The sequence below is a fragment of the Lynx rufus genome, unplaced genomic scaffold (assembly GCF_022079265.1).
Source record: "Lynx rufus isolate CCGP_SWC_20201006 ecotype Redwood Valley unplaced genomic scaffold, mLynRuf1.p SCAF_1, whole genome shotgun sequence".
Lineage (NCBI taxonomy): Eukaryota > Metazoa > Chordata > Mammalia > Carnivora > Felidae > Lynx > Lynx rufus.
This window is the reverse complement of record NW_025814823.1, coordinates 87,930,082-87,946,269: the sequence shown is the minus strand read 5'-3', so window position 1 is coordinate 87,946,269 and position 16,188 is coordinate 87,930,082. Positions and strand designations below refer to the sequence as shown.

Genomic DNA, 16,188 nt, shown 5'->3' with positions numbered 1-16,188 from the left:
CCCCTGCCCATGCCCACTCATGAGCTCAGAGGACCTATCTCCCATAGCTGCACCTGGTGTGTTGGAGGGAGGATTCAGTGTCCTGCTTTGGGGGACCCACCGACTGTGATTCAGGAGGGGGGCCCTGGGAGCTTAGATCTCAGGGGAGATCTGAGTAAGCCTTCTCCAGAGGGACATCAAGGCCCAAGAGGGCGTCCCCAGGGGCGGGGCTCTGGTGGCCACCCGCCCAGGTCCTCCCAGCTCCAGAACATGGCCAGGCTGTGGGGGGCAGGGGCCAGAGGTGCTGACCACACAGTGAGTCAGCAGGCTGGAGCGGTCTCACCTCCTAGAGGGGGATTAAGGGGGATTAGGCCCTGAATCACAGGACATCACCCCACTTGTCCCCCAGTGGGCAGCCCACGCTAGAAGCCCAGCTGTGGATTGGGGAAGGAGTAAAGGTGCTTGAGGCCAGCCCTGAGCCCAGTGGGCTGCTGTTCTTACATAAAGAAGCCGGGGGGGGGGGGGTAAGGCCCAGGCTCACCATACCCACCTGTGCTGAAGGCCAGCTGGGGCCTGAGGGGGAGGGGAGGCTTAGGCAGAGGCCTGTCCCCTGAGGCTTTCGGGTGGTGCCCACCCCATCCCCACAGGGTGCCTGGCCAGTGGAGCCACAAAGTCTGTAGAGTGACAGGGCTCCTGCCAGTCAACCTGGCCAGGCCCTTCCCAGGGGACTCTCTGCCTGTCCTCCCTGGCCTCACTGCTGATTGTGTGCCCTCCAGATCCTCCTGTGGCTGTTCACAGCGAGGGGGTGTGGGCAGCTCAGCCAGTTAGGAGGAAGTCACCTGGCAACAGGGTCTCTAATCCTTCCCTGCTCATCAGAGTTTTTTGGCAGGGGAGGGGAGAAGGCATCGCAGGACAGGTGCAGGCAGCTACAGGTGGGACAGGCCTCTGTCGTGGGCACTTCCTGGGGCGAGGAGGGTTGAGCTGCACCCGGCAGGATGTGTGGCCCAACAGCTTTGGAAGATGAGTCACCCGGAGGAGGAAGTGGGGGGACAAAAGGGGACATGCAGGGCCAAGGGCTCAGAGGAGAGCCTGCTGGGAGATGGGTCACCTTGGGTGCACTCCCGCCAGGGGCCAGGCCCCGTCCAGGTGTGGAGAGCTGAGTGGCAATGATGTAAGCAGACTGGAGTTTCAGACTCCAGGAAGCAGAGGTGTGTGGGGGACGGGAACTGGTCACCAGGAAGCAGCTGGAGTGGGCAGGGGGGAACAGGCAGGTCTGTGTGGAGAGGTACAGCATGGCCCCCAGGGTAGGGAGGACCCTGGTGCACAGAGAGGAGGGCCAGCCTGGCTGCTGGTGTGCTGTTTTGGGACAGGTTCTCAACTGGACCTGAGTTGGGGTGTAGGGCTAGAGCTGGGGGGACAGGAAGGAGATATGCTCACCCATTAGAAAAGCCCGTCGAGGGGTGCACCAGACTCCAGGTGCCCAGAAAGGGGTAAATCTGATTTTCTGCACCACTGTGCCTTCTGGTAGTTCTACCTGCGCGTGGAGGTGGGGGGTGGAGATGAGGCCGGGAGGTGTCCACCCTGGGTTAGACTGGGTTCTTCAGGGACACTGGTTGGGAAGCCGCGGAGGACTCGGACAGCACCTGCGGCTCATCCCCACTATGACCTTCCCCCAACCTGCTCTCAGGTCCGTCTCGCCGCCCCCGCCCCCCACCATGGATCACTCATTCAGCGGGGCGCCCCGATTCCTGACCCGGCCCAAGGCCTTTGTGGTGTCGGTGGGGAAGGACGCCACGCTGAGCTGCCAGATCGTGGGCAACCCTACGCCGCAGGTGAGCTGGGAGAAGGACCAGCAGCCGGTGGAGGCGGGCTCTCGCTTCCGGCTGGCCCAGGACGGCGACCTGTACCGCCTCACCATCCTGGACCTGGCCCTGGGCGACAGCGGGCAGTACGTGTGCCGCGCGCGCAATGCCATCGGCGAGGCCTTCGCGGCCGTGGGCCTGCAGGTGGACGCCGAGGCCACTTACGCCGAGCAGGCGCCCCACTTCCTGCTGCGGCCCACGTCCATCCGCGTGCGCGAGGGCGCTGAGGCCACCTTCCGCTGCCGCGTGCGCGGCTCGCCGCCCATGGCAGTGAGCTGGGCCAAGGACGGCCGGCGCCTGGGCGCGCCCGACGCCCCCCGGGTGCGCGTGGAGGCCAGCGGCGAGGCCAGCGCGCTGCGCATCCAGTCCGCGCGGCCGCGCGACGGGGGCACATACACGGTGCGCGCCGAGAACCCGCTGGGCGTCGCCAGTGCCGACGCCGCGCTCACGGTAGACGCGGACCCAGACGCCGCCCCGCCGGGAGCCTCCACTGCCGGGCTTCTGGCGCACCTGCAGCGGCGTCGGGAGGCGATGCGCGCCGAGGGCATCCCTGCCTCGCCACCTGGCTCTGGCACGCGCACCTGCACGGTGACTGAAGGCAAGCACGCGCGCCTCAGTTGCTACGTGACGGGCGAGCCTAAGCCAGAGACGGTGTGGAAGAAGGATGGCCAGCTGGTGGTGGAGGGCCGGCGACACCTGGTGTACGAGGACGCTCAGGAGAACTTCGTGCTCAAGATCCTCTTCTGCAAGCAGTCGGACCGGGGCCTCTACACCTGCACGGCGTCCAACCTGGTGGGCCAAACCTACAGCTCCGTGCTAGTCGTCGTACGAGGTGAGCGCCTCGCCCGCAGGGCCGGGAGTGCACGGTCCCCGCCCAGGTCGCTGCCCGCAGAGCGCAGAAGCAGGCGCCTCCCCAGTCCTGCCCCCACCTGGAATGGAATCCGTGGTGGAATCCTGAGGCAGAGCTGTTGGCGGCTCTAGCCTCTTCGGGCCCAGGAAATGAGGGCGACACGGATGACCCTCGGCCTGTCCCATTGTCTTTGTGAGAGTCACATGAGTGAACCAAGCGCTTTGTCCTAAGCAACCCCTCCTCCTGAGACACTATCGGGGTGAACCAGGCCCTCCACCCCAGTGACAGGTTGCCAAAGGGGTCTCCCAGGCAGAGTCCGGGAGAAAGGCAAGGGCTGGGGCTGGGGCCGAGCCGGGTTGAGCCAGTTCACAGGTTCCCGTTGAGGATCCCTGGAGGGGTCTGGGGCTCCCTCCGGGTTCTGGAGGGAAGCCCTGGCAGGCGACGTGATCAGGTCCTGCGGGCAAGTTGGCGAGGCTCCTAAGAGCAGAGACTGACCTCCACTTCTGACCCGCTGTAGGATCTCAGGGCGCTCTGACCTTCAGTGCGCGCCCCCGGCCATGGCCCACGCGGAGGAAACAGCCCGGTTTCTTGGGGAGGGGGGCTGCACAGGGGGAAATGCGCAGGGCAGCGGGGCCTGGCCCACAGCCGGTGATCAGAGACTGCAGAGATCTGGAGCTGGCCCCGCAGCCTGGCTGCTGCGTGGGCGTGGGCGTGGGCGTGAGTCCTGAGCTTTGCGCTGGGCTGCTGCCTGCGGGCCTCGGTTCTCCTTTTTGTCTTCAGGACATCTCCTTCTGTTTAAGGGAAAGGGGCTCTTCAGGTTCTGTGCCCTCGCCCGCCCCTGTCCCGCCTCCATCCCCCTACCTCCCTACACGCTTCCCTGCTGCTCGCCTGCCTCTCCACTCCCCCCTGCCCTGTAGCCCCCTCAACCCTGCCCTGGTCCCCCGCCCCCACGCTCCAGCCTCCCACTCCGAGCCCCTTAACCTGCCCCCCTTCCTGCCCTCCCCCGCAGCTCACCGCTGCTCCATCCCCACGCTCTGCCCCCTCCCCCCTCCTCTGTCTCCTCGGAGCTCTCTTCCCTGCCGCGCCGCTGCAAGCATCCCGCCGCCCCAGCACCTCTCACGCGCCTCCTCCCCGCAGAGCCCGCCGTGCCCTTCAAGAGGCGACTTCAGGACCTGGAGGTGCGGGAGAAGGAGTCGGCCACGTTCCAGTGCGAGGTGCAGCTGCCGTCCACGGAGGCCGCGTGGTACAAGGAGGACACGCGTCTGTGGGCCAGCGCCAAGTACGGCATCGAGGAGGCGGGCACTGAGCGCAGGCTCACGGTGCGCAACGTCTCCGCCGACGACGACGCCGTCTACATCTGCGAGACCACGGAGGGCAGCCGCACGGTGGCAGAGCTCGCGGTGCAAGGTGGGAGGGGTCGGGCGGGAAAGGGGTAGGGTCCCACGGGGGGGGGGCAGGGGTCCTGCGGGTGGCAGCATGGGTTGGGGGGGTAGGGGTCCTGCGGGTGGCAGCGCCATGCTGGTGGTGAGGCCTTGCAGGAGGTGGGCAGCGATCAGAAGGGGCTGGGCAGGGGTCCTGCGGGATGCGGACAGGGGTCCTGTGGGGGGTTGCAGGGGCCGGAAGGGGCAGGGAAGGGGTCCTGGGGGGGGCAGGGGTCATGCGGGATGGGGCAGGGGTCCTGCGGTGGTGGGGGTAGGGTCCTCTGGGGGGAGCAGGGGTCATGTGAGGGTGAGGGCAGGGGTCCTATGGGAGGTCAGGGGTCACGTGGGGGGAGGGCAAGGGTCCTGCGGCTGGTGGGGCCATGCAGGTGGAGGGGTCATGTGGAGGGTGGGGCCTTGCAAGGAGTGGGCAAGGATGGGAAGGGGCAGGGCAGGGGTCCTGGGGGATGGGGACAGGGGTCCTGGGGGGGCAGGTGTCTTGCAGGGGCACTGGGGGCATCATGCAGGGGCCGTGGGGCCATGTGGGGGGTGGGGGGATGGTGTCTTGCGGGGGTGGACAGGGGCCCAGAAGGTGTGCTGGAAGGAGGCTGGGGCAGGGGTCCTATCTGACCAGCCTCTCACCCTGACCACCACAGGAAACCTCATTCGGAAGCTCCCGAGGAAGACCGCGGTGCGCGTGGGTGACACGGCCATGTTTTGTGTGGAGCTGGCCAGGCCCGAGGGCCCTGTCCACTGGCTGAGGAACCAGGAGGAGATGGTGGCCGGGGGCCGCGTGGCCATCACCACAGAAGGCATGTGCCACACGCTGACCATCTCCCAGTGCAGCCTGGAGGACGTGGGCGAGGTGACCTTCACTGCTGGTGACTGCCGGACGTCCACCCAGTTCTTCGTGTCTGGTAAGGGCCTGGGGAGTGCCCTTGGATGGACAGTGCCCTTTGCCTCCTTCGTCCATGGGGCCCTGCTGTGCTCTCCAGCCTGCTGCACGGAGGGCTTTGGGGGACTGAACCAATGGGTCATAGCTTCAGTTTCCTGGGGCCCCTGGTTTGTTTGCGCCCTTCTTCACCGTGATCACCCCAGGTGACTGTGAGGTAGCAGTCCTGGTGGCCTCCCCACTCTATGAACCAAATTAGAAGGTAGGGATTGTTGTGGCTGGCATGGGGTGGGTGTGGGATTTCAGGTGTAGGCGTGTCCTCTTTCTGTGACCTTTGGTATCCCATTTGTAGATTGGGTGGTAGGTCCCTCCCCCTACCCACACCCATTGGTCAGCCCTTGGTTGGGGTAGGAATGTGTCCCTGCACACAGGTCTGAGCACCCTCAGAGTGGTCACTGCACCTGCTTTGGTCACTGGTTAGCCTAAGACCTGCAGAAACGGATAAGCCTGGTCCCCAGGCCACGTGCACAGTTTGAGTGGCCTGAAGCCGGAGCACTCTTCCCACTGCAACCAAAGAAATGGCCACAGGGCTGGGACAGGGGTGGCGGGCCCACGCCCTCCCTGGGCCCAGTGTCCCCTTGTGCCATGGCCATTCCCAGATCATGAAAGTAGCTCCCCCAGCAGGGTGGGGTTCTGTGACACCTTGAAGAGCTGAGCTTGGACCCAGGGCTTTGGGAGGGAACTGCCAGTCAGTGATATTGACTGTGCTCTCTCCAGCCCCTAGGAGGCCGCCCCTGCATGCCCCTGAGGCCCCTGTGGTAAAGGGAAGGACAGAGTGTTCCGTCACCCTTGCCTGGTCCCCACCACCCCATGGGGACCGCCCTGTCCCCATCGACGGTTATCTGGTGGAAAAGAAGCGGCTTGGCGCCTACACCTGGAGCCGGTGCCACGAGGCAGAGTTGGTGGCTGAACGTGAGCTGACTGTGGCCAGCGTGGCTGAGGAGGGGGACTTCCAGTTCCGGGTATCAGCTGTGAACAGCTTTGGTCAGAGCCCCTACCTGGAGTTTCCAGGGACTGTCCACCTGGGTAAGTGAGGAAGGCTCCTGGAGCCTGTCCCGAGGGCTTCCTGGGGGAGGGGGAACTTGGGCTCTGGAGGGGGAGCAGAGGAGGGCAGAGGCCGGCCCCTTCCTAAGGCCCTCACTCTGCAGCCCCCCAGCTGGCTGTGAAGACTCCTCTGAAGGCGGTGGAGGCGGTGGAGGGTGGTGAGGTGACCTTCTTGGTGGACCTCACTCTGGCCTCTGCTGGAGAGTGGTTCCTGGATGGCCAGGCCCTAAAGGCCAGCAGTGTGTATGTGATCCGTCACGAAGGCACGCAGCATGCCCTCACCATCCGCTCCGTGTCCGCCAGCCTGCATGGCGCTGAGCTCAAGTTCGTGGCCAACGGAATTGAGAACAGCATCCGTATGGAGGTCCGAGGTAGGGGGACCCCAGCTGTGACCCCCCCAGGCCTCTTCCCTAGGGGCAGGGTGGGCTCCCAGGTGGTCTCCTGGATGTGGCAGGCAGGGGAGGGGCGTGTGGCTGTGACCCCCCCAGGCATCTTCCCTAGGGCCAGGTGGGCTCTGGGTGGTCTCCTGGATGAGGTGGGCAGGACAGAGGAGGGGGGTGTGAGGCAGCTTGCCCAGGGCTGGGAGCGGCCTCGGCCTCAGCGTGAGTGGAGGAGGAGCTGCAGGACCTCACTTCTGCATCTGTCTGCTCCCCTCTCTCTCTGCAATCTTGTCTCTTCCTCTTTTTTTCTGTCTGTTCTCCCATACCCCACCCCCACTGTGTCTACTCTTTACTGTCTCATTCTCTTGCCCATACATCCTCTTTGTCCGCTTTCTCTGTCCACTCTCCTCTGCCCCCTCCCCATCCCTGTCCATCTCCTCTGTCCCCCTCCTCTTTCCCCTCCCCCTCCATGTCCATTTCCTCTGTCCACTCTCCACTGTCCCCTCCCCCTCCCTGTCCCCGTCCGTCCCCTCTGTCTGCCTCCTCTGTCCACCCCCTCCCTCTGCCCCCTCCCCTCTGCCCCCTCTCCCTCTGTCCACCTCCTCTGTCCCCTCCCCAATGTCCCCTCCCTTTGTCCATCCCCTATGTCCCCTCCCCATCTGTCCACCCCCTCCCTCTGCCCCCTCTCCCTCTGCTCCTTCCCCTTCTGCCCCCTTCCCCTTTGCCCCCCCCCGTCCACCCCTCTGTCTACATCCCCTGTGTCCACCTGTGTGGCCCCACACAGCCCCAGGGCTGGCCGCCAAGCGTCCAGTGGCAGCTGTGAGGGAAGTGCTGGCCCGGTTGCATGAGGAGGCACAGCTCTTGGCAGAGCTCTCAGACCAGGCTGCGGCGGTGACATGGCTGAAGGACGGCCACGTGCTGCCCCTGGGCCCCAAATACGAGGTCCAGGCGAGTGCCGGACAGCGGGCACTGCTGGTGCGGGATGTGGTGCGAGACGATGCTGGCCTGTACGAGTGTGTCAGCCGTGGGGGCCGCATTGCCTACCAGCTGTTGGTGCAAGGTGATGTCCTCTGTGTGTGTGTGTGTCCACGTCCTCGCCTGCCCACCATCACCATGGTCACGGCCACACGTTATGTTCCCAGCTCTGGACAGGCTCTAGGGGGTCTGGGCAGTGGGAGCCCCTGTCCTCTGTCCTTGTGGGAGGGTGGGGGACTTAGCTGATCTTGGGGAGCGGGAGTCTGGGAAACTGGCTCCAGTGACGCTACGGTGTGAGAGGTGGACAGCCTGTGAGAGGGTGGGGAAGGTCTTCCTAAGAGCAGGTGGTGCGTGAGTGGTTAGAGGTCAGCATCCCAGGCCAGTCCTGCCTCTGAATGGGACCCTGGTCAGTGAGGCCCTGGAGCTCTGGGCATCTCCATCTGCTGTCTGAGTGGGTGGATGTGTGGCCAGGGCTCTGCTGGCCCCCTGACCTGCCCATGTGCCCTTGCAGGGCTCACTCCCTTTCTGCACAAGGACACAGCTGGTGGCTTGGTGGATGCCGTGGCCGGGGGCCCAGCCCACTTTGAATGTGAGACTTCTGAGGCCCAGGTTTTTGTGCGCTGGTACAAGGATGGCACGGAGCTCAGCCGCTCCAGCCAGCGCTTCCTGCAGGAGGACGTGGGAACGTGGCACCGGCTGGTGGCAGCCTCGGTCACCAAGCAGGATGAGGGCACCTACTCATGCCGTGTGGGCGAGGACTCCGTGGACTTCCAGCTGCGTGTCAGTGGTGAGCTGCAGCCTCCAGGACTTGGTGGGTAGGAAGCAGGTCCGGCTGCATCAAGCACTTGTGAGGCCAAGCTGCCCGGCCCTTCCTTTTTTCCAAGAATGCTTGTGGGGGTGCAGTTGCTTCCAGAATTGGGGAAAGAAAGTGCCCACAGAACTAACGTTTAGATGAGAGAGGAGTGTGGGTATGGAGAATAAAAGATAAGAAATTTGCAGCCCTTTTTCTCTTTTCGAGGATGAAAAAGTGAGGCTGGCAAGACCCAAAAGGTGCCAGAAGCCACCTCGGCAGGTTAAATTGGGATCTTGATGGACGAGGCTCTGGCTCTTTCTAGAACCTATTGGTGCATCTTGGTGGATTCTCAGGATCTGGCTTTGCCTGAGTCCTGGCTCTTAGTAGGGTCTTGGCCACTGCCCCCCATGCCTCCCTCCATCTGTCCCCAGGCACCAGCCAGGGTGCCCATCATGCTGCTTAGAGGGGTCAGGGCACAAGCCCCACCCTGTGCCTGAGGAGGGTCCCACTGGCAGCACCTGACATGAAGGATTCCCAAGGTGGCCTGGAGTCTACAGCGTGTCTGTGCTTTGGCTCCAGGTCTTGGGAAACCTCACCTAACTAGGACCTCTGACCACCTGTCCCTCCCTGTCCTTAGAGCCCTCGGCCGTGTTTGCCAAGGGGCAGCCGGCACGCAGTGAGGTGCAGGCCAAGGTGGGGGCCAGCGCCATGCTGAGCTGCGAGGTGGCCCAGGACAAGACGGAGGTGACGTGGTACAAGGGCGGGAAGAAGCTGAGTGCCAGCTCCAGAGTGCACATGGAGGCCACGGGCTGCAGCAGAAGGCTGGTGGTGCAGCAGGCGGGGAAGGTGGACGCCGGGGAGTACAGCTGCGAGGCCAGGGGAGAGAAGGTCTCCTTCCGCCTGGACATGACAGGTCAGTTGATGAGGCAGATGTATGACCATATCCTAGGAACAGGCCTGGAGGAAGTATATAGGTGGGGACTAGGGCAGTGATCTGCAGCTTGGTCAGGGCCTGTATCAGTCAGTTATCTGGTGCCATGTAAGAAGTACCCCCAAACTTTGGAGACGGTTGGTTCTGTGGTTAGGAACTCGGGCAGGGCTCAGTGAGACCGTTCATTTCTGCTGGGACAGGAAGATCCAGCCTGGCTTCATCCATGCATCTGAGGTCCTAGTAGGGTTGGTTTCAGTGGATGCATCTGTCTGGGACAGCAAGCCTCTCTCTCCTTATGATGCTGGCGAGGCTCACTCTTGTGTCTGGGATCCCTTTCTTTCCTCATGATGCCTCACCCCAGGGCCCATTTCTCCCTGTGGAGAGCCGGCTCCTTCCCCTCAGGGCATAGCAGAGCTACAGGGCTCGTTAATGTCTGTGGTCAGAGTATGACCTCTGTCACTTTGTATGGTGGAAAGACAGGCATAAGGCCAGTCTGGTTTCAAGGTGGGAGAGAAGTAGACCCCACCATTGAGGGGTGTGGACGCAGGGAGGCTTGGCTTATCAGGGACCACTTCTAACAGTCTATCACAGGGACATCCCGGGGACACAGTTTCTGTCTGTCTCTAATTCTCTGCCTTCCTGAACACAAGAAAAGGATCTTTCTAATGCTTGTTGCCTCATGGTCACAAGATGGCTTCCACAGCCCTGGCCATCACATTCAAGGTGGGAAGAACATGCAAGGGGTGTTTTTTTATTCCTTTTTTGTCTGCTGTGGTTTCAAACACTCTGATGGCCACACCCCCCTGCAGATAGCCTGGAAAAATGTGCCCCTGGCCCTACTGCCTCAGCAGTGGGACGTCGAGAGTGGAGGAGGTGGGCCAGTGGTTACATGGCTGGCCTGTGTGTGTGCTGGGACTGCCCTGTCCCACGGGGTGGCTGCACGCTGAGATTGGACACCCTGTTCAAGGCAAGCAGTGCAGGGATCAGAGTGTAGATAGGGTCAGATCTAACCTCTGCTGGGTGACTGGGGCAACTTGTCAGTGTTGTGTGTCCCTGAAACTCACCTGTGCCCCCAGACCTCAGAACGTGGCCTAATGTGGACATGGGGTCTTTGCAGAGGTGATCAAGGTTGAGGTGGATCTTGAGGTGAGAGCATCCTGGATCAGGGTGGGTCCTTATGAGATGAGGGAGGGGGATTTGAGATGGCCACATGGAGACAGAGGCAGAGATTGGGGATATGGCCACAGCCATGAGCCCAGAATGCCTGGGGCCCTGGCAGCTGGGAGAGGCAGGAGGGACCCTCCTGGAACCTTCCAAGGGAGCGCAGCCCTATGGCACCTTCACCTGTCTCCTGGCCTCCAGACCTGGGAAAGAACAAAGCCTGCTGTCCTAGGCCCCCCATTTGTGGTCATTTGATCCTGCCACCTGTGACTCAGTTTCGTTTTCTGCAAAGTAGTAACAGAGCTTCTAAGACTTTGCTGAGAGACTCTGTCCATAAGACCATCCCTGGTGCTCTGTGAGAAGCACAGGCCTCCCGTCCAGACACTGTGAAATCTGGCCTCTGAACCAAGGTTCTGGGGGCGAGGTAGGGAAGAGAGGGGACAACAGCTTGCTTGGTGGGGCTGAGGTCCAGGCAGGGGGGTCCTGGCATCAGGTCCTGGAGGATGAGCCCAAGTGTATCAGGCGGGTAGCGCTCAGGGAGTGAGTGTACGTCAGGGTGCCCGGAAAGTTCTGGAAGGCAGCTGGTGGTGTGTTGAGGCTTGGGATAGGAGGCTGAACAGGAACTGGTGCCAGGTAATTGAGTAAAATGCCATAAAGTCTACCCTTGTACAGCATACAATTCTGTGGTTTTAGTACATTCACAAGGTTGTGTGATCGACCGCACCACCACCTAGTTCTAGAACATTGTCATAACGCCGTGACATGCTAAACCCACCATCACCCCGTGTTTACCCTGCCCCATGGACTCACGAATCCACTTTCTGCCTCTGTGGGTTTGCCTGTTGTGGACACTTTATTTAAATGGAGTCATACAGCATGTAGACTCTTAAGTCTGGCTCTTTCCATCGAGCACCATGTTTCCAAGGTCCATCCATGCTGTACCATCAGTATTTAATTCTCTTATGGCCAGTAACATTTCCACCATGTGGATTGCGTCCCACATTTCGTCTTTTTATCAGCTAATGCATATCATGGTTGACCCCAGTGTTTGGCTGTTACCAACAGTGCTGCTAGAACATTCTTACATGGGTGAACATATATTTTCAGTTCTCTTGGGGTTGCTTGGTCATAAGTAATTTTATGCTTAACTCCCTGGAGGACCATTCTCCACAGTGGCTGCCCCCTTTTACATTCCCACCAACAGTGTGCAAAGGTCTTTCTCCACATCCTTGCCAGTGCTCATTATTTTTGTTTTATCTATTTGTTTTTTGCTTCTAGCCACACTAGTGGGCATGAGGAGGTATCTCATTGTGGTCTTGTTTTGAATTTTCCAGATGATGCATGATGTTGAGCATCTTTTTATGTACATGTTGGTCATGTGCATGTCTTCTTTGGAGAAATGTCTATTCAGGTCTTCTGCCTTATTTTTAAATTCTGTTATCTTTTTATTGTTGCATTGTAAGAGTTCCTTACATATTCTGGATACTAGATCCTTATCAGATAAAAGATTTTCAAATATTTTCTGCCATTCACTTTGTTGAGAGTGTCCTTTGATGCACAAAAGTTTTTTAATTGTGATGAAATACAATGTACCCTCTTTTGTTGCTTGTATGTTTGGTGTCCTAAGAAACCAGTGCCTGATCCAAGGTCACACCAGTTGACACCTGTTTTCTTCTAAGAGTTGTCTCGTTTTTGCTCTTACATTTAGGTCTTTGATTCATTTTGAGTTAGTTTTTCTATATGGTGTGATATAGGGATCCAGCTTCATTCTCTGCATATGGGGATTCAGTTATTCCAGCACTGTATGTTGAACAGACGTTTCCCCCAGTGAGTTTTCTTGGTACATTTGTCAAATATCAGTTGATATTGGGGCATCTGGGTGGCTCAGTTGGTTGAGCATTGGACTTGGGCTCAGGTCATGATCTCACAGCTCATGCGTTTGAGCCCCGCATCGGGCTCTGTGCTGACAGTGTGGAGCCCACTTTAGATCCTCTGTCTCCCTCTCTCTGCCTTTCCTCCACTACGTGTGCATGCGTGCTCTCTCTTTCCCTCTTTCTCACAAAAATAAACACTAAAAAAAAATCATCTGACCGTCAATGTTGGGATTTACTTCTGGATTCTCAATTCTGTTCTATTGATACATAGAACTGTCTGTTCTATGTCAGTACCACAGTTTAGATCACTGTAGCTTTGTGGTGGGTTTTGAAATTGGCAAGTGTGAGTCCTCCAACTTTGTTCATTTTTCTTTTTTAAGATTTTTTTGAGTATTTGAGGTCCCTGCATTTCCACTTGAATTTTAAGATCAGCTTTCAAATTTTGCAAAAATGGCAGCTGGTATTTTGATTATTATAGTACTGAATGTGTAGATCAATTTGAGTATTGCTGTTTTAACAACATTAATCTTCCGATCCATAAATACAGGCTACCTGTCTATTTTTCAAGCTTTTTAATTTTTTTCCAAAATTTTATAGTTTTCAGTGTAAAAGACTTGTGGAGTTTGTTGCCATGCATTCATTTTTCTTGATGCTTCTTTAAATGGAATTGTTTTCTTAATTTCACTTTCAGATGGTTTGTTGCTAATACACAGAAACAGAACTAACTTTTGTATATTGGCCTTGAGTCCTACAACCTTGCTGAACTGGTTTACTCACCTATTAATTCTTTCATGGATTCCTAAGGATATTTAAAAAAATTTTTTAATGTTTATTCATTTTTGAGAAACAGAGAGAGACAGAGCATGAGCAGGGAAGGGGCAGAGAGAGAAGGAGACACAGAATATGAAGCAGGCTCCAGGCTCTGAGCTGTCAGCACAGAGCCTGACACGGGGCTCGAACTCATGGACCATGAGATCATGACCTGAGCCAGAGTCAGACGCTCAACTGACTGAGCTACCCAGGTGCCCCTAAGGATATTTTTTTTAGATACAAAAAGGTGTCACCTGCATGTACAGATAGTTTTACTTCTTTATTTACAGTCTAGATGCCTTTCATTTTGTTGTTGATTATTGACTGAACCTCTTTACTTTTTGTAGGTCTGTTCAGGTTTTCTATTTCTTCTGGGGTCAGTTTTGATAATTTGTGTATTTCTGTGAGTTTGTCCATTTTGTCTGGGTTGTCCAATTTGTTGGCATACAATTGTTCATGGTATTCTCTTACCATGCTTTTAATTTCTCTAAGATCTGTACTGATGTCCCCACATTTATTTCTGTTTTAATAATTTGAGACTTCAAACTTTCTGGGTCAGTCTAACTAAAGGTTTGTCAATTTTGTGGATTTTTTAAAATGCCCTTTGTTCTTTCTATTGCTTTTTTATTCTCTATTTCATTTGTCTCCACTCCAGTCTTTATTTCCTTCCTTCTTCTAACTTGGGGTTTTGCTTACTCTTTATAGGTTTGTTATAGTTTTATAGTTTTAAGCTTTATAGTTTTTTTTTTAATTTTTTTTTCAACGTTTATTTATTTTTGGGACAGAGAGAGACAGAGCATGAACGGGGGAGGGGCAGAGAGAGAGGGAGACACAGAATCGGAAACAGGCTCCAGGCTCTGAGCCATCAGCCCAGAGCCTGACGCGGGGCTCGAACTCATGGACCGCGAGATCGTGACCTGGCTGAAGTCGGACGCTTAACCGACTGCGCCACCCAGGCGCCCCTAAGCTTTATAGTTTTATAGTTTATAGTTTTTTTTATAGTTTTATGGTTTTTTAGAGAGAGAATGTGTGTGCATGTGAGGGGGGATGGGCAGAGGGAAAGAAAGAGAATCTTAAGCAGGTTCCACACTCAGTGTGGAGCTGGACGTGGGGCTCAATCCCATATTCCTGAGATCATGACTGAAGCCGAAATCAAGAGTCAGACACTCAACCAACTGATCCACTCAGGTGCTCCATAGTTTCTTAAAGTGCGAAGTTAAGTTATTGATTTGTGCTCATCTGTTTTGACATAGACCTATAATATACAACTATCAGTACTACTTTCAGTGCACCTTAGTAGTCCTGAGGTGTTGTGTTTTCATTTCCATCTATCTCAAAATATTTTCTAATTTTCCTTATAATTTTTTAAGAGTGCATTGTTTCATTTTGACAGGCTTGTGAATTTTCCAGTTTTCCTTCTATTATTGATTTCTAGCTTCACTCCACTGTGGTTGGAAAAGACTGTTTGTATTATTTCAATCTTTTTACATTTATTGAGACTTGTTTCCTGGCCTCTCCCATGCTCTGTTCTTTAGTGAAGTATGTTTCCTGTTGTGGTTGGGTGAAGAGTTCTGTAGACTCAGCTGGGTCTGCTGGTGTGCACTGCTGTTTATTTAGTGAGCTCCTGTCTGGCTGTATGTCCATTACTGAAAGTGGGCATTGAATTATCCAACTATTATTGTACGACTGTCTGTTTCTCTCTTTAATCAGTTGGTTTTCACTTCGTGTAGTTTGGTCTCTCCTGTGAGTTGTGCTTATGTTCATAGTTATCAGATCTTCTTGACGAGTTGACCCTTTTATCAACTTATGATGTCCTTAATCAATACATTATTCAACCAATATATAGTGTTTTGTAATGGTTTGCCTTAAAGTCTGTTCAGCCTGACAACATAAAAACCATCTTGTCTGGTTGCTCTTTGTAATGAGCATATCTTCACTTTAAAATTATTTGTTTCAAAAAAACCCTATTTGTGTCTTTGGATCTAAAGTGAGTCTCTTGTAGACAGCATATATTTTTTTAATCTGTTTTGCCAATCTCCACCTTTTAGTTGGAGAATTAAATCTATTAACAGTTAAATTAATATTTACAAGGAAGGCTTTCTACTACTTTTCTCTCTTTAAAATTTTTAAAAAATGTTTCTTTATTTTTGAGAGAGAGGGAGAGACAGAGTGTGAACAGGGGAGGGGCAGAGAGAGAGAGGGGGACACAGAATTTGAAGCAGACTCCAGGCTCTGAGCTGTCAGCACAGAGCTTGATGCAGGGCTTTAACTCATGTGCCATGAGATCATGACCTGAGCCAAAGCTGGACGCTCAACCGACTGAGCCACCCAAGCACCCTGTATTTTTCTCTTTTAATATGTCATATCTTTTTTGCTCCTCATTTTCTCTATTACTGGTTTTTACATTTAACTTATTTTTTTCTATTTTCATTTCCTTCTCACTTCTTTTTCTGTACTCAGAACTAAGTATATATATTTACTATATTTAATTTAACATGACTTTATATATATTATATATATTTATGTACAATATTTACTCTTTTGTCTGTCTATATACCTTCCTACCTACCTACCTGTCTAGTTTTTTCTTAGTGTCTACTGTCTACTCTTAGTGGTTTTGACAGTTAACATCTTAACTTTATAATAATCAAGTTTAAAATTATACCATCTTAGTTTAAATAAGAAATTGCTTCTTTACAGCTCTGTGTGCACACACAAAGGACAGCTTTATGTTGTTATCATCATAAATTATGTTTTCATATACCAAATTTAGTCAGTTAACTTTATGGTTTTATAATTATTGCTCATGCATTTGCATTTTTAGTCATCTGGGAAAAAAGAATAGTTAAAAACTAAAAATACTGGCTTTTATATTTACCAGTGTCCTTTACTGGTAAATATATTTACTCTTGTCCTTTATTTTTACATATGATTTTAAGTTACTGTCAGTGTTTTTTCATTTAAACCTGAAATGCCTATTTACCATTTCTTGCAGGGTAGTTATAATGCAACAAAATCCTGTGTTTGTTTGACTGGGAATGTATTAATTTCTCCTTCACTCTTAGGGATGGTTTTGTCAGAGATTAAGTTCTTGGTTGATAGTTTTTTTTTTTTTTTCACTGAGAAGTTTAAACACATCACCCATTACCTTCTGACCTC

General features: G+C 54.7%; 1 protein-coding gene across 1 annotated transcript in view; it reads left to right on the top strand.

The window, feature by feature from the left end:
* The first annotated feature begins 678 nt into the window (after window positions 1-678).
* Window positions 679-16,188, top strand: part of OBSCN (obscurin, cytoskeletal calmodulin and titin-interacting RhoGEF) — a 162,299-nt gene continuing 146,789 nt past the window's right edge. Inside the window, exons 1-8 of the mRNA XM_047082324.1 lie at window positions 679-2,673; window positions 3,829-4,098; window positions 4,766-5,026; window positions 5,779-6,087; window positions 6,210-6,476; window positions 7,270-7,545; window positions 7,972-8,247; window positions 8,891-9,166. Coding sequence (XP_046938280.1) covers window positions 1,539-2,673; window positions 3,829-4,098; window positions 4,766-5,026; window positions 5,779-6,087; window positions 6,210-6,476; window positions 7,270-7,545; window positions 7,972-8,247; window positions 8,891-9,166 — 3,070 coding nt within the window. The 5' untranslated portion in view covers window positions 679-1,538. The remainder of the gene's footprint in view (window positions 2,674-3,828; window positions 4,099-4,765; window positions 5,027-5,778; window positions 6,088-6,209; window positions 6,477-7,269; window positions 7,546-7,971; window positions 8,248-8,890; window positions 9,167-16,188) is intronic.